Genomic DNA, 19,012 nt, shown 5'->3' with positions numbered 1-19,012 from the left:
GAAACTATAACAAAGTGCCAGCCTTGATTCATTAGTCGCATTCTTGTCTGATGTAAACGTCATGGGCAGAGGGGGATTGTGAGACATAAGCAAGTAATTCTGGCTGACACTTCAGTGCAATACTCAGAAAATACACCACTGTCAGAGGTGCCGTATTTCTGTTAAGACATTAAACTATGGATTCCCATCTGTCCTCTTGGAACCATGTAAAAGATCCCATTGCACTATTTTGAAGAACAACACGGGAGCTTTCCCAGTGAGCTGGTTAATATTCATCCCTTAACCAAAACCATTACCTGGTGACATATTTCATTGGCATCCGAAGACCCTGCTGTGCACATATTGATTCCTGTTTTCCTAATTAAATGTTGACTTCACTTAAAAGTACCTAATTAACAGCAAAGCATTTTAGGATATCCTGAGACCATGAAAGGTGCTATGTAAATGCAATTCCTTCCATTTTCCTTCGATTAATTTCTCATTCTCTGCCTTGATTTAAATAAAACTATTTTCTCCAAGATGAAAAAGTGAAAATTTGGCACTTAGCATAAAGGATCCATTTTTAAAATAGTTTGGCTTTAGCCTTTATTCTGTCCCATACATTGCTCCCAGCCTTAGATAAGCAGCCTGAGAACAGCAGCCTGAGAAGAGTTTTGTACAGCTCAACGTGCTGTGCCATGAACATCAAGCAACGTCTGCTCAATGTCAGATTTGGGCTTTGCAACAATGAAGGGAACAAAACCATTTCCAAAAATCCAAACAAAAATGCATATTATAACACAGCCACACCATTTGAGGAATGCATGGAGACAAAAGGTGAGCAATATATCAGACCTTTTACGTAATGTATTGGTCAGCTGTTAAAATACTTTTATAGGTGGAATATTTGCAAAAGATGAATGGCTATGGCTTTTACTTAAAATATTCAAGTCTACTGGCTGAGTTTATGGCACGGTTTTGCTTCCAGCAACACTTTAATGACCTTCCCCTCACTCTCTATAAATACCCAGTACGTGCAGACAGACATGCTCAGAAGCGGATTGATTGTATCTTTATTTAGACTTATGCTTAAATGCTTTTCCAGGATGTTAGATAGTAACTACCATTAAACATATACACAGATTTAACAATTTAAGTTAATTTAACCAAATAAGTAACAATAAGCAATTAAACGTTGAGCTGGAGCAAGCCAAAAATAACTTATTGTCCTCATCCCAAAATATTGTGCAATCTTTCCTTAGAAATACAATTGTTGACACATTTAGAAACTAGCTTTCACACTAAATTAATTTCGATGTTATACAGTGGTCAACATACATATAACATGAACAAGAGTTGTGACAATTAGTGGGATAACAGCAGATATCTGACCCAACATCATTTTTTTTTAAAAAAAGTGATCTTAACTGGAAACCACTTCCTAATTGAAAGTGATGAGGTGAAGCTTTGAGGTAAAATATTGCACTTTAATGTCTAATTATCGTATATAATTGATAAGAGCAGAAGTGCCTTTAAGTAGCCATCCCTACCTATGTTTAAGTTCTTCATGTTACTTAGCTTGTGTGTTGCAGTTCAAGTATTCATAAAAACAACTTTTCTATTCTTCCAGGTTATGATACTAAATAATTAGCTAGTCATTGTCTGAACATCAGTGTAAGTAAATCACTTATAATTTATATTTTCTCGTGGACATGGGCTGGAATTTTACTGCCACAGGAATCGGAGCGGGCAAGCGGCGGTCGATGAGAAGGCTCGTTGACCTTGGGTGGAATTTTACAGTTTCAGGATGAGTCAGGCCAATGATGTTGCTGGCTAGGTCGAAATTTTTATTGCGCACCCTTAATTGCACTCGAGAAGATGGTGATGAGATACCTTCTTGAACCACTGCAGTCCACATGGTGTAGGTACATCCACAATGCTGTTCGGGACGGAGTTCCAGGATTTTGATCCAGTAACAGTGAAAGAAAGATGATATAGTTCTAATTTAGGATGCTGTATGGCTTGGAGGAAAACTTGTAGGTTGTGGTGTTCTCATGCTCTTTGTCCTTGTTCTTTTAGGTGGTAGAAATTGTACGTTTAGGAGGTACCGAAGGAGCTTTGGTGAGTTGTTACAGTGCAACTGTAGATGGTATACACTACTGCCACTGTGTGGTGATGGAGTGAGTGAATTTTGAAGGTAAAACCATAAAATGCTGGAAAAATGCAGCAAGTTGAAGGTGGTGGATGGGTTGCCAATCAAGTGGCTGCATTGTCCTGGATGATGTCAAGCTTCTTGAGTGTTGTTGGAGCAACACTCATCTAGGCAAATAGACATTATTCTATCACACTCTTGACTTGTGCCTTGTAGACGGCAGAGAGACTTTGGAGACACAGGAGGCAAGTTGCTCAATTACTCAGGAAGAAATTTATTTAACAAGGCCTCAAGCTGTAGCAGCAAACGTTTATCAATAATTGGTACAACTTGTAAAGCTGTTAATGTAGGTAGAAAAAAATAATTTAAGTTAGGGCTTGGATATTGTTTCATTCAAAATATCAGAAATAAGAAAAACATTTTAAATTGTCCTGTATCTTCACAAGATCTGTGTGTCCCAGGCTGCTGTGGGAGGAAAGGGAGGAGATTGTTTCCACTGGCAGATGAAACTAGAACTAGGGGGCATGGCCTCAAAATAAGGGGGGAGCAAATTTAGTACTGAGTTGAGGAGGAACTTCACCCAAAGGGTTGTAAATCTATGGAATTGCCTGCCCAGTGAAGCAGTTGAGGCTGCCTCATTGAATGTTTTTAAGGCAAGGATAGATTAATTTTTGAACAGTAAAGGAATTAAGGGTTGTGAGCGGGCGGGTAAGTGGAGTTGAGTCCACAAAAAGATCAGCCATGATCTTATTGAATGGCGGAGCAGACTCGAGGGGCCAGATGGCCTGCTCCTGCTCCTAATTCTTATGTAGATTGCAGGGGCTCTGACACAAATTTTTAATTCATCTCTGGCTACGGGGGAAGTGACAGAGGACTGGAGAACAGCTAATGTGGCTCTGTTATTCAAGAAGGGGTGTAGAGACAAGTCAGGGAACTACAGACCAGTGAGTCTCACGTCAGTGGTCGGGAAACTATTGGAGAAAATTCTGAAGGAGATTATCTATCTCCACTTGGGAGTTAAGGCTTGATCAAGGATAGTCAGCACGACTTCATCAGAGGGAGATCATGCCTGACAAACTTGATTGAATATTTTGAGGTGACGACCAAGTGTGTAGATGAGGTAGTGCAGTTGATGTAGTTTATATAAATTTCAGCAAAGCCTTTGATAAGGTCCCATCTGGGAGATTTATAAAGAAGGTAAGTGCACATGGGATACAAGGTAATTTGATAAAGTGGATTCAAAATTGGCTCAGTTGTAGGAGACAGAAGGCTGCTTCAATGACTGAAAGCCAGTGTCTAGTGGAACATCACAGGGATCTGTGCTGGGTCCCCTATTCGTCATTTATACAAACAATATATATGACTATGGAGTGTGGGGTGGGGGGAGGGGGGGGATTAGTAAGTTTGTAGAAGACCCAAAGATTGGCCAGGTGGTCAATCGTGAGGCCGAGTGTCTTGAGCTCTAAAGATATGTAGATAGGATGGTCAAATGGGCAGATAAGTGGCAGAATTTAACACTGAAAAGTGCGAGGTGATACACTTTGAAAGAGTAACTTGACAGGGAAGTATTCAATGAACGGCATGACACTAGGAAGTGCTGTGGAACAAAGGAACCTCGGCGCATTTGTCCATAGATCTCTGAAGGTGGAAGGTATGTTAGGGTGGTGAAAAAGGCATATGTGACACTTGCATTTATTACAAAAGCAGGGAAGTCATGTTGGCGTTGTTTAGAACTTTGGTGAGGCCACAGCTAGAGTACTGTGTGCAGTTCTGGTCACCACATTATAGGAAGGATGTGATTACACTGGAGGGGGTGCAGAGGAAATTCACCAGGATGTTGCCTGGGATGGAACAGTTAAGTTATCAAGAGAGGTTCGGTTGTTTTCGTTGGAGCAGAGAAAACTGAGGAACAAAAGTTGTACACGATTATGAGGGGCATGGACAGAGTGGATAAGGAGCAGCTGTTCCCCTTAGTTGAAGGGTCAGTCATGAGGACACACAAGTTCAAGGTGAGGGGCAAGAAGTTTGGGGTGGGGGGGGACGGTCTGGAATGCACTGCCTGGGAGGGTGGTAGGGGTGAGTTACCTCACATCCTTTAAAAAGTCCTGGATGAGCACATTCAAGGTTACGGGCCAAATGCAGGTAAATGAAGTGGGAAGTCAGGTGTTTCTGGTGTGGTGGTGCAGACTCGATGGATCGAAGGGCCTCTTCTGCACCGTTTGATTCTATGATTCAATTAAGCTTGCTGAATTCACAAGTCATATAAATAAACATAGTATCTTTCTGTGACTGTTTCTATGATTAGCTCAGACTCTTAAATTCCATCTCTCTCCTGGTCTTTCAGTTTCCATTCAGAATGTGATTTTGTTAGCATGAATTAGACACATTTGTGCTTTTTCGTTAAGAGAAATTTCATCCCCATAACGAGTAGAATCCCATGCACCACTTTAAATAAGAGTTAACAAAAGGACAAGTTTACATATACAATTCCCACAGTATTTGTTTCACAAAAACGCTTAGGGTAGAATTTTCTCTACCCATTGGAGATGAGTTAGGAGATGAAATTAATATCAGGTTGGGATCCCAATGTGGTCCTGTCCTCTAATGGCCTGCTCCAGGGTGGAGAAGGTCAGATTATTAAGAAATCAATTATGAGGTGCTTTATCCCGAACGGTGGATTTTCTAGCCATGGTACATTTTTCCTGAACTTAGTAGGGTCATTGAGACAAGTACACAGTGGTCTTGAATGAAACAGACACTGAAGAGCTCAAGCCATGGCCATTGAGAGTATTTCTCCTCTTACAAGAATACTTGCTTAATGGTGATTGTCAGCTTCTTGGAATGTACCTCATCTACCTTTATGCTGTACTTTCCTGCTGTTCCACCTCTGCTGAGAGTCAAAAGCAGAGACCACTCCAATGTCAGCTGCTTCTGTAGCATTAAAAGCAACACTCGCACTAATTGCGGTCTTCTTAGCCACTTGCCCCTCTACAGGACAGAAGGGATGGACACGGATATTGAGCTGGAAGGCGGCAAGAGCCCCCAACCCAGAGTCTAAAGGCAGTGAATCAGCTCTCTGAACATGTCTGAGCACCAATGTCTGAGGTTCGCACAGCAAGTTGCTGCTAACATCTGCAGTCTCCTGGAGCAAGACCTCCCTTCCCACTGGAGCAAACAGGTGAGCCAATAGGATACCTGTCTCTGGAGAGCCAATAGGATACCTGTCTCTGGAGAAACATCACAATCCTCCAACCACTGAGGCTCTGCCTCCAGCTAAGTTTTGTGCTCTTGGGTGACTGTGTGGAGTTTGCACATTCTCCCCATCTGTGTAGGTTTGCACTGGGTGCTCCAGTTTCCTCCCACAGTCCAAAGATGTGTAGGTTAGGTGGATTAACCATGTTAAATATACAGATTTATGGGGCTAGGATGGAGGGGGAGCCTGGGTGGAATGCTCTTTCAGTTAGTACAGACTCAATGGGCCAGATGGTATCTTACTGCACTGCAGGGATTCTATGGTTCTTATCTCCTGCAAGATGGGGATGTGAAGTGCCTGCTGAGACAGGAATGAGTGGAGCTGCAAGGTGTGTTGACCTCAGCAATGTGCTGCAGGAGATTGCTGAGAAAGTCAGAGTGTGGGACTTGGCATCTTCTCAAAGGCAATTAGGGATGGGCAATGAATGCTGGCCTAGCCACCAAAGTTCACAACTAGAACCTCTAATTCCAGATACCATTCCCATGAATCTTTACTGTGCTCTTTCATGATTCCAATGTCCTTACTTTAATATGGTTCTCAAAACAACCTTGATTAATGTACACATTTAGCATCACTTTCCTTAGCTTTAAAATGCAAATGCTTCTTCACACAAAATCCAGAATCCTATCTACCATCTCATTCGATCTGCAATCTCATGTTTGAAGATTGAAATGTTTTCACTCAGAAGACTTTGATTCCTCCATTCAAAACATTCTGCCATTTATGGCCTACTCCAAATATTGTTGCTTTCTCTGAAATTTAAAGCTTCAGATTTCACTGTACTAAACTGTATGTTTCATTTACCCACCTACTTTACCAGCCTGCCTATGCCCTTTCACATTCTTCCTCACAGCTAACATGCATCATCAGCAGAATTAGATATCTTGTCTTTTGTGCCTGAGCTAAAATTACTTAATATGAATGGAAAGTGAAGAATTGGCTGCTCACAGATTCTAGGGATTCACCATGATCAACATCCCACAGATACAATTCCTGCTGTCAAATACTGAAGGGTACTTGTTCCTCTTAAGTCAATACACAAGTTAAAACTTACAAGTTTTGATTAATCTAATAAGTGCAAATAAAGTCAGAATGGCAAAGCTGCTAAAGCTGCCTTAGTTAATCCCTAAAAAAACTTGAACATCTGGTTAAAATCCGGATTGAATAGTCCAAGAATGACTTTGGACATGATTAAACACCAAATGGACTACAATATGGTTCATGTAAAATGTAACTGTTTGAAATTAAATAAGGCAGATTGGTACATTCGGTGGAATTTTGCTGTCTTACAGTTCAATTTACGTAGCTTTGTCTTAGAGGTTATGCCTGTGATTGTGTACAATCTGCGGACCAGTTTGGTTGCGTGGAACACAGTAATGCAGGCTGTACAATGTCTTCTGAAAGGGATAGACTAGGCAAGCCAGATTGCCTTGTCTCATCTTATACTTTGGAATGTACTTATCCATTATTATGCTTATCACACATGTAAAATCAACAGTTTGTTTGGAATTGTACATAGAAAATTATCAAGGACCAAAGTCATCATCACAGGCAAAATGTTCACCTCATTCTTGTGTACTAAAAACAAATACCATCAGGAAAGTCAACTCCTACTAACCAAGTGAATACCTTTCAATGAAATGCAAATTAAAATGAGTGACTTTTACACTTGTATATTCTCAATTATGAAAATAAAAATGTATCATTTATTCACTTAACATGTGAAAAGATTATAATTGGGGCTACTGATGTGTGAAACTCAAATATTCACTTAATAGGAGTAAAGCGCCAGACTGCTTCTGTTACCAGACATTACTATAAATTTGTTGAAGGAGAAAATAGTTCTACATTATCAGTTCTTCTACATTTAATGCAAACATTTGCCTGATACAGGCAATAATGATTTTGCAATTATTAGTTACCAACTACTCACTTGTCATGTAGTCTTTTTCATCTGCAGAATCCTCTTCACATTCACCATCACTACCTCTCTCATCAAGAAGAATTTGCTTCTGTTTTGATACAGCTCCAGCTGCTGCTCGCCTTTGTCTTGGTCGAACTGATGGCCCTTTAGTTTCACCAGAAATCTTACCTAAACCTGTGGTAAAATATTGGTTATGGATTACAACAGTCATTGTCTTATACTCCCATAGCTCTTAGCTTCTTTATAGTAATCATCTGGGGCACTAATAACTTTCATTTGTGTTTGCATTTATCTTTCACTTCCAAATGCTATCCCGAAGTACAAGTAGTGTCTCAAAACCAGTAACTTGGGGTCGAGGATGTGCCAGATTTCAGATCCTGTCGGATTCCGGGTCAAGCTGGGGTGGATGGGGGTCAAGGATTGCTCAGAATGCTGCTGTACAAGCGGCGAAGGAGATAACTAGTCAGGTGCCACACCATGCCAATGCAGCGCCTAGCCAAATTATCCAGGCACATTTTTTCTATTTTATGCAATTAAAATTGATGCATAGCATATTCTAAAAATGTCTGGTTTTCAGACAATTATGGTTCTTTGGACAATTAGGTTTGAGACACATACTATACTTCACAACCAATTAAATTATTTTTTTAACTGTAGTCACTGTTGTAATACAGGCAACTGAGTTCAAAACCCTATGAAAATCAGATAAAATATTCTAAGTGGGATTCCCCCAAGTCTTACAATACTGCAATCTGATATGAAGCCATGCCTATTATAAATTATTAAAGCAAAATATAGCCCATTCCTATCTGCTTTCTCTACAGGTCTTCAGAAGGTCTCAGACATGTATTCAGATAACTTTGAGCAACATTTGAGAACCAATGAAGTCAGCAAAATTCCTCAGTACTTTTCAGGCTCATTACAATTTCCTGTTTGTGGGCAGAAATAAAATCATGTTCCGAATACTTTGCCAGCCTCAAACAGATCTTTCGTTCACTGGTCTCAGAAATGTAGTTACACAACTAGTTGGTGATTTCTGGTATTGTACTTCAGATCATTGCATTTTCCCTCCACTTATCTAACACAACATTAGGAATTTTGCATGAATAAAGCTTGCATTTGCTGTCCTACAATTTGCTTGGCAACACAGGGAGGGGTCTATTTCTTTCTACTGAACTGGTTCTTATCCGTGTATTTTTCCATTTACTGTTTTTTTCCAAATTCCATGCAGATGGGCCCTTCCTACAGACATGTCACCTCAGTATAGCTCTCACTCCAGATACTGAGGTTACACCTATGACTTTGTTGTAGAGCATAATAATACTTGTTAGTCATTTTCCCTAGCTTGGGATAAAAATTTTCACTGAGTGAAGGCAGGCTTTAGTCAGAGTAGAAACAATGGATCAACCTTTGTTGAATTATGCATTCTTGAAAGTAACTCACCAAGCCCACTCAGTGAAAGAGTCCAATAACTTTTAAGTGTCCATGTCACAAGATACCTTTTACATAAAAGCAAATGGGGAGTCTCAATCCTAACAATATCTCCACCTGTAAATGTGTTGGTAACCTTTAAAATACAAACACTAATGACCTATTATTAATGGTGTGGAAAATTATTTCTAGCATCATCCCAATTACACAATAAACGCAATAAAAAATTTTAAGATAAGAATTCAACTGGGATAAGAATTGTGTTATCTACTAAAGCGTTGATGGCTTCCACCTTGTTAAAAAAGTCAATCCTCACCTTCACTGGTTGGCTCTTGCACTGAAAGGACTAATGCAGCTTCTAGGTTTCTTTGATAAAGTTTTTCATCAAGTGGCAATCTGTATTGTGAAGCAATCTGACAAGTGAGTCAAAATGATCAAAATTCAAAAGCAAACAGTATTAACAGGCCAAGCACAAGGGAAAGTACACACAGACATGCACGTTATCAATAATTGTTCAACAACACAAAAGAAAAATACTCTCCAAATCTTCACAAATTAAACAATACCAATCATTATTGGTATTTTCTATTTTTTCCTCACTCCATTTAACAGCGTAGCTATGATAAATATTTTCAGTTGCTTCAGGTTTTTGTTTTGTTAGCAAGTCTCCAAAATAGAAATGAATGGTTCGAATTTTGTTGCAAAGATCAACCAAATCTTTGAAAGAAATTGCTGATAACAACAAAGTCAAAATGAGATAAGCACCCCAAAGAACTGGCCACTCATTCAAAAGGAAATATTACACTTCAATGAAACCGTGACACTGAGGAAGGACAAGCTGATGTCACCAGTTGGGTGTGCCGATAAGTACTTTTGCACAAATCAACAGGGACTAATTTTCCACTCAGTGGTAGCACACTTATTAGTGCTTTGTTGTCTAAGGAACAGTAATTTTCACAAGAATTAGAATATACAAACTGACAATTAAAAAAAACTAGCATTTATTCACATTTATTTAATAGACTCATACAATCCCTACAGTACAGAAGGCGGCCATTTGGCCCATCGGGTCTGCACCAACCACAATCCCACCCAGGCCCTTTCCCCATAACCCCACATATTTACCCTGTTAATCCCCCTGATGCTAGGGTCAATCAACCTAACCTGCACACCTTTGGACTGTGGGAGGGAACCAGAGCACCCAGAGGAAACCCATGCAGACACGGGGAGAATGTGCAAACTCCACACAGACAGTGACCCAAGTTGGGAATCGAACCTGGGTCCCTGACCCTGTGAGGTAGCAGTGCTAAACACTGTGCCACCGATGCATGTATTTACTTAGAATATTCTGCAAAATTGTGAAATGATCAGTAATCAGGTGAATTTATTGCAAGGTATGATGGAAACAAAATGATGGATGAGGAAGAAGTGGCACTTATGCTAAATACAAGAGGAAACCCGAGCTGTAGGTGATCACCCAACTATGAGCAGTGCTCACTGATTTTCTCATGTTACAAACAAGCATTACCTTTCCTTAGGTAGTTCCTTTTTGGCTTTTGCATCTTGGCTGCCAGAATTAATATTGATTTCCTTTTTTTGCTTCTGATCCTTTGGCGTTAGACGGGACTTTTTACTTGGAGGAGCTGTTGCACATGCAAAATCTTCATCTGCAAACACACATGTATAAATCCTGAGGAATATTCACTGTTCCAAAATACATGCATTTTTTCACTTAAGAAACATCACCATCATTGCATAGCTCATGGTTAATAGATTATTTCACATTCAACCAGGAAATATTATTCTAGGTTAAGGAAACCATGAGCTGGAGATATTTAACGGGTTACTAAATCAAATGCCATTAAGCCAAGAAATGGTGATTCAGCTGAACAAATGGCAAAGCGCTGATTTCTAAATCTAAAGGGAGTTGATATGGGACTTAGACAAAAAACAGGGAACAATGAATAGAATCAGACTTCATGGATGGTTGGAATAAGGTTGGACTTCCTATTTCTTAGTATATGTTTATATTTTTTAATACTTTCTACATGCTTCTTAAAAATGTGTTTGTTGGAACAGGGAAGGTTTAGGGTTCTAATCCAAGTATTCAAAATTATGCAACAATTTGAGATGGTTGGTGAAAATGTATTCTTAATAGCCAGTATATCAGGAACAAATAGATATCAACTCAGGATCAGCACTTGAAGCATACAGGAAGCAGCTAGAGGAAAAATTTCACGTTCGGGATATGGAATACATTATCCATTTTCACTGGAATTAAATAGGTGAAGAAAAGGCCACAAACAGCGTGAAAATGAGATTTCAGTAGGCAGTTCCAATGTGGAACTCAAACTGGCACATGACTGAATGGCTTTGTTGTGACCAAAATTTCTTTATTTCAAACTTTTTGAACTTTTACTTAAAACTCACCATCATCAAAGTTTCCACACTGTGAATAATCTACAACTTTCTTGGTCCTATTGACAGAAAAGAAACATCCTTTTTTACATTTCACAGCCTTAATGTAGAAAGCTCCAAAACAAAAAATCCTCCTGAAATATCTTTTAGAAGAATATTTCAAAATTAAACTTAATTAATTGAAAGGGATAAAAATATTAAAATCCCAAAACAAACAGATTTACAAAATACATGGCTATGTTTAAAATTAAATTTCCGCCTGTAACAATTATTTATCGTCACAAGTTAGGCTTACATCAACACTGCAATGAAGTTACTGCGAAAATTCCCTAGTCGCCACAGTTCATTCGGGTACACTGAGGGGGAATTTAGCATGGCCAATGCACCTAACCAGCACGTCCTTTTTTTGGACTGTGGGAGGAAACCCATGCAGACACGGGGAGAACTGCAGACTCCACAGACAGTGACATAAGGTAGGAATAGGACCAGGGTCCCTGGCGCTGAGACAACAGTGCTAACGTTATCGTGAATTAAATGCAATGTTCATAGTGGAAGGGAGATGAGCTTTGTTTTTTACATAGCAAATTATAATGATCTGGAATGCACTGCTGAAAGGGTGGAGGAGACAGATTTAATAGTACTGAAACTTTTAAAAGGAAGTTAGATAAAATTCTTGAAACAAAAGCATTTTCAGGGCTACTTTGACAGTGGGGAAGTGGGTCTCATTGGATAACTATTTCAGAGAGCTGTCAAAGGCACAGTGTATAGAATGGCCTCCTCTATGCTATGGGATGCTATGATTTGTTATTTTTAACTCAGAATATATTAGTGCTAATAAAAAATAAAATAACCTAGCATCTCAGTAAGATATTTCAATATCCTTTTTTAATGTTTGATTAGAAACCTGTGATTGATCAAGTGATAAAGGTTTGTTCTTGCCACTTAGATAAACAAAACTACACCTTCAATCAAAGAATATCAATTTAATTTTAAGATAACTACTTATAAATTTACAAAATAATAGAATTAGTGTAGTACACATATGCCAGTATGACATCCAAGCCACCTTATCTAGATAGCCCCAGTGAGGTTCAACTACTCAAGTTTCAGGTTAAGATAAGACACCACGCGACATTGAGATTTCTACAATCAACCTTCTTAATCTAGATTACGTCAGCTTTAATATCTTGCATATCCTACCCATACCTTCCCCACATTAATAAATCTTTTCCCAAACTCTGAAGCCCTCCCAATACTCTCTCATTCAAAGCCTGCAATTTAAAAATCTTTCCTCCATACCATTCCTTGCAGCACTTCATCTACTCTCCTTCCCAATACTTCATTTCACCACTTTTGTTTTCTTCACTAAACTATTTGCAACCATAACTTTCTTCTTCTTTTACTGCTAATCTTTCTCTGTACCCCATTCATTCAAACTCCTGGCCATCACCAACCTCTTCCATTTATCAACCACAGCTGCCTTTCTCCTCCATTCTCCCCTTAAATTTCATACCATCACACCACTGAATTCACATGCCCCAACTATTCTCCCTCTCCCCACCAGTCACACATACAACTTCATACTCTCAGACAAACTCCAAAATCATCATTTTCCCTTTAACAAATTTCCTACAGCAACTGCTTTGTGGCACATTATCCACTGCCAGAAGGTCATCAATGTAGCAGAACCATTTCCCAACACAAAAATTAACAGATATATTTAATATAGTTTTTAATGTTTGTATACTAAATATTCATACATTATATTGAACATAATTGTTACCATATACAAGGATATATGGGTGGCAAGTGAAAATTGAAATTTATCCCATATTTTGTATATTGAAAAAGTTATTTAATTTATAAGCCAATGGTATGAGTTACACTGTCTGCAAATAAAACAGTACCAAAGTGAAGTAGGATAATCCTTTCAGCCTAAGATGTAGATTCAAAACCAGTTACACTGGATGTGACAAAGTCTTGCTTCGGATTTTCATTAATGCTTTCCAAAGCTTCAATGGTACTTCCCTTGTCTACCAACCATGTGCACTAAGGCACAGAAAAGTGTTCTAAAAAAGAATGAAAGCATTAATTTGTTATAATTCAGGTCAGAAACTCCAAAGTGTTTTATGAAACATGCCTGGATCATAAGTTTTGCACTCTGAATTTGGCTAGGATAAGCTTGGCATGTTTCACCTCAGACATGATTCAAATGATCCACTAGAGAGCTTTTATCAAACAAAATGTATTTAAGAATATAGTTAACATGCATAGAGAAAAAATTAGCAATAACTTTCATCAATTACAAACAAAAAAAACAACCATGATAAAGTATAACCCTTAACAAATATATTTAAGGTGTTCCAATCAAACCAAACTTCCCATAGACAATAAACCCTTTCCACAGGTTTAACACAGCAAAGACTAATGCTCACATGATATTGGAACTGAATCCTTTGGTTGGAGAATTGAAACCCTGACTTCTCAGCTTGTAACTTCTAACAGCCCTCTGAATACATTCAGAATAGTTTGAAGTCAGAATAGCTTCCCAGAACACCAGGGAGAGAGAAACACTTCTTTTCAGCTTGATGTCCCTTCTAAAACTAAACTGCAGCCAGCCAAAACAGAAAATGAAACCTTAAATTCACTAGAAGAGAAAAAAAAACTGTCCAAAACACATGACCTTCCTCCTAACAATGCAGGGTCATAAAAGATCCCAAAGTAAAAATAAACAAAACCTATTTAAGTAGCAATAAAAGGACTTCTACAGACAACTTGGCAACAATGACATAAGCTGAGCCTGAAAGTGCTGCAGAGAATATGATTTAAAAAAACATTTCTTAAAGGTACGCTAATGTCACAAATTGTTTTATCATAGTGAACGGCTAAGGTAAAGCCCCATTATATTAAGGGAAGATAAACGTTTGAAGCAGAGGGAATTACAGGACTAAGTAGAAAGCAGAAATTAGTTTTAGATTGCCCTGGATAGAATCAATAGGCACAATAAGCCTCTACCTCTGCAAAAACCTCTGATTCCCTCTTAAAATAACTTTTCTTCATAGTGGACAATTCCATATTCTAAGCACATTATGTATAAATGAATATTTTTCAATCATTAATTTTGTTATAGTTATCTTAAATTTGTGCGGACTCACATTACTGACCAGTGGAAACACCCAGCACTATTTACCCAACCAGAGCAATTCATAAGTATTTCAGCAGTCCACCTCTTAACTTTCTCAACTTCAAGGGGAAGAAAGGTAAAAAAATTCAGCTTTTGCTTCACAACTGTTACCACTCAACCCTGGTAATGTTCCTAGTAACTCTATAGGGCACCTTATCAATCAATTTATGGCATTCATACATGAGCATGCTCAAAACTGCATTCAATTCAACCAGTCAAACTTGCTTATCATCACTTTCCTGCACTATATTACAGGCCTCTATCAAAATAGACAGGTGGATAAGACAAAGACAAAACAGGATCCTGATCAGTTAACCATTTTGAACCCGTTTGTATCCTTTCTTCTATATATTCAATCAAGGGATGTGGGCTTCACTGGCAAGGCCAGCATTTATTGCCCATTCCTAAATGCCCTTGAGAAGGTAGTGGTGCGCTGCTTTCTTGAACCGGTGCAGTCCCTGTGGTGTAGGTATACCCACAGTGCTGTTAGGGAGAGAGTTCCAAGATTTTGACTCAGCAACAGTGAAGGAATGACGATATAGTTCCAAGTCAGGATGGTGAATGCCTTGGAGGGGAACTTTCAAGTGGTAGTGTTTTCATGCATCTGCTACTTTTGTCCTTCTAGAAAGTAGTAGTCGTGGGTTTGGAAGGTGCCATTTAAGGAGCCTGGGTGAATACATCTTGTAGATAGTACACACAGCTAATACTGTGTATCAGTGGTGGATGAGCGAATGTTTGTGGAAGAAGAGTGGGATTTGATTTGATTTATTATTGTCACATGTACTGGTATACAGTGAAAAGTATTGTTTCTTGCACGCTATACAGACAGAGCATACCGTTCATAGAGAAGGAAACAAGAGAGTGCAGAATGTAGTGATACAGTCATAGCTAGAGTGTAGAGAAAGATCAACTTAACGCAAAGTAGGTCCATTCAAAAGTCTGATGGCAGCAGGGAAGAAGCTGTTCTTGAGTCGGTTGGTACGTGACCGTAGACTTTTGTATCTTTTTCCAGACAGAAGAAGGGGGAACAGAGAATGTCCTGGGCGTGGGGTCCTTAATTATGCTGGCTGCTTTGCCGAGGCAGCAGGAAGTGTAGACAGAGTCAGTGGATGGGAGGCTGATTTGCGTGATGGATTGGGCTACATTCCCGACCGTTGCAGCTTTATCCTGGATGGTGTCAAGCTTCACAAATATTGTTGGAGCTGCACTCCGGGCAAGTGGAGAGTATTCCTGACTTGTGCCTTGCAGATGGTGGACAGGCTTTCAAAAGTCAGGAGTTGTTTTATTCTCTGCAGAATTCCTAGCCTCTGAACTGCTCTTGTAGCAACTGTATTTATATTAGTCCAGTCAGGTTTTTGGTCACAGGATGTTGATAGTGAAGAATTCAGTGATGGAAGGAATTCAGTGATGGTAATGCCATGGGGCAATGGTTAGATTTTCCCTTTTTGGAGATGCTCATTGCCTGTGTGACATGAATGCTACTTGAACTAATCAGCCCAAGCCTGGATATTGTCAAGGTCTTGCCTTGGACATGGACTGCTTCAGTATCTGAAGAGTCGAGAATGGTGCTGAGCAGTCATCAGCAAACATCCCCACTTCTGTCCTAACAGTGGAAGGAAGGCCATTGCTGAAGCAGCTAAAGATGGTGGGGCCTAGGACACTCCCCTGAGGAACTACTGCAGTGATGTCCTAGAACTGAGATGGTTGACCTTGAATAACCACAAATGTCTTCCTTTGTGTCAGATATAACTCTAACCAGCAGAGAGTTTTTCCCCATTCCCACTGACTTCCAGTTTTACTAGGGTTTCCTGGTGCCACAGTCAAATGTGGCATTGATATCAAGAGCAGTCAATCTCATCTCAACTCAACCACCCTCCGTCTAACACACACACCGCCAACCCACACCCTCCCCAAACACAAATCCCCACCCACACCCCAAACCCTCCAAATATACCTCCACACACACTCCCTGAACCCCCCCTATACCCACCCACACACACCCCCTCAATCCCTCTATACACCCCACACACGCCCCCCCCAAACATCCCCAACCCCCTCCCCCAAACATCCCCAACCCCCCCTCCCCCAAACATCCCCAACCCCCCCTCCCCCAAACATCCCCAACTCCCCCCTCCCCCAAACATCCCCAATACCCCCCCTCCCCCAAACATCCCCAATACCCCCCTCCCCAACCCCCCCCCAAACATCCCCAACCCCCCCCAAACATCCCCAACCCCCCCACCTCCCCGAAACATCTCCAACCCCCCCAAACATCCCCAACACCCCCTCCCCCAAACATCCCCAACCCCCCCTCCCCCAAACATCCCCAACCCCCCCCTCCCCCAGACATCCCCAACCCCCTCCCTCCCCCAAACATCCCCCACCCCCTCCCCCAAACATCCCCAACCCCCCTTCCCCCAAACATCCCCAACCCCCGCCCCCTCCCCCAAACATACCCAACCCCTGCCCCCTCCCCCAAACATCCCCAACCCCCGCCCCCAAACATCCCCAACCCTCCCCAACCCTCCCCCAAACATCCCCATCCCCAACCCCCCCCCAAACATCCACAACCCCCCCCACAAACATCCCCAACCCCCCCCACAAACATCCCCAACCCCCCCCTCCCCCAAACATCCCCAACACCCCCCTCCCCCAAACATCCCCAACCCCCCCCTCCCCCAAACATCCCCAACCCCCCCTCCCCCAAACATCCCCAACCCCCCCCTCCCCCAAACATCCCCAAACCCCCCTCCCCCAAACATCCCCAACCCCCCCCTCCCCCAAACATCCCCAACCCCCCCCTACCCAAACATCCCCAACCCCCCCTCCCCCAAACATCCCCAACCCCCCCCTCCCCCAAACATCCCCAACCCCCCCTCCCCCAAACATCCCCAACCCCCCCTCCCCCAAACATCCCCAACCCCCCCCTCCCCCAAACATCCCCAATCCCCCCCTCCCCCAAACATCCCCAACCCACCCTCCCCCAAACATCCCCAACCCCCCCTCCCCCAAACATCCCCAACCCCCCCTCCCCCAAACATCCCCAACCCCCCCTCCCCCAAACATCCCCAACCCCCCCTCCCCCAAACATCCCCAACCCCCCCACCCCCAAACATCCCCAACCCCCCCCTCCCCCAACCATCCCCAACCCCCCCCTCCCCCCAACCATCCCCAACCCTCCCTAACCCCGCCCAACCATCCCCAACCCCCCCTCCCCCAACCATCCCCAACTCCCCCGAAACATCCCCAACCCCCCCCGAAACATCCCCAACCCCACCCGAAACATCCCCAACCCCCTCCCCAAACATCCCCAACCCCCCCCTTCCCCAAACATCCCCAACCCCCCCTCCCCCAAACATCCCCAACCCCCCCCTCCCCCAAACATCCCCAACCCCCCCTCCCCCAAACATCCCCAACCCCCCCTCCCCCAAACATCCCCAACCCCCCCCCTCCCCCAAACATCCCCAACCCCCCCCTCCCCCAAACATCCCCAACCCCCCCTCCCCCAAACATCCCCAACCCCCCCCTCCCCCAACCATCCCCAACCACCCCTCCCCAACCATCCCTAACCCCCCCAAACATCCCCAACCCCCCCTCCCCCAACCATCCCCAACTCCCCCGAAACATCCCCAACCCCCCCCGAAACATCCCCAACCCCCCCCCGAAACATCCCCAACCCCCCTCCCCCAAACATCCCCAACCCCCCCTCCCCCAACCCCCTTCCCCAACCCCCCCTCCCCCAACCATCCCCAACCCCCCCACCATCCCCAACCCCCCCCACCATCCACAACCCACCCCTCCCCCAAACATCCCCAACCACCCCCTTCCCCAAACATCCCCAACCCCCCCCTCCCCCAAACATCCCCAAACCCCCCCACCTCCCCCAAACATCTCCAAACGCCCCCAAACATCCCCCACCCCCCCTCCCCCAAACAACCCCAACCCCCCCTCCCCCAAACATCCCCAACCCCCCCCTCCCCCAAACATCCCCAACCCCCCCCTCCCCCAACCCCCCCTCCCCAAACATCCCCAACCCCCGCCCCCTCCCCCAAACATCCCCAACCCCCGCCCCCAAACATCCCCAACCCTCCCCCAAACATCCCCATCCCCCCCTCCCCCAACCATCCCCAACCCCCCCCAACCCCCCTCCCCAACCATCCCCAACCCCCCCTCCCCCAAACATCCCCAACCCGCCTCCCCCAACCATCCCCAACCCCCCCTCCCGCAACCATCCCCAACCCCCCCTCCCCCAACCATCCCCAACCCCCCCTCCCCCAACCATCCCCAACCCCTCCTCCCCCAACCATCCCCAACCCCCCCTCCCCCAAACATCCCCAACCCCCCCCTCCCCCAAACATCCCCAACCCCCCCCTCCCCCAAACATCCCCAACCCCCCCCTCCCCCAAACATCCCCAACCCCCCTCCCCCAAACATCCCCAACCCCCCCCTCCCCCAAACATCCCCACCCCCCTCCACCAACCATCACCAACCCCCCAACCATCCCCAACCCCCCACACCATCCCCAACCCCCCCACCATCCCCAACCCCCCCCAACCAACCATCCCCAACCCCCCTCCCCCAACCATCCCCAACCCCCCCTCCCCCAACCATCCCCAACCCCCCTCCCCCAACCATCCCCAACCCCCAACCCCCCCAACCATCCCCAACCCC

At 43.4% G+C, this 19,012-nt stretch overlaps 1 protein-coding gene across 1 annotated transcript in view; it reads right to left on the bottom strand.

Moving 5' to 3' along the window:
- LOC144507937 (RAD51-associated protein 1-like) overlaps positions 1-19,012 on the bottom strand; it is a 44,116-nt gene that overhangs the window by 22,157 nt on the left and 2,947 nt on the right. Inside the window, exons 2-5 of the mRNA XM_078235508.1 lie at positions 11,170-11,216; positions 10,268-10,406; positions 9,056-9,135; positions 7,318-7,482 (exon numbers count right to left, since the gene is read on the bottom strand). Coding sequence (XP_078091634.1) covers positions 7,318-7,482; positions 9,056-9,135; positions 10,268-10,406; positions 11,170-11,216 — 431 coding nt within the window. The remainder of the gene's footprint in view (positions 1-7,317; positions 7,483-9,055; positions 9,136-10,267; positions 10,407-11,169; positions 11,217-19,012) is intronic.

This window comes from Mustelus asterias, chromosome 19, assembly GCF_964213995.1.
Source record: "Mustelus asterias chromosome 19, sMusAst1.hap1.1, whole genome shotgun sequence".
Classification (NCBI taxonomy): Eukaryota; Metazoa; Chordata; class Chondrichthyes; order Carcharhiniformes; family Triakidae; genus Mustelus; species Mustelus asterias.
This window is presented reverse-complemented; position numbering and strand designations above follow the sequence as displayed.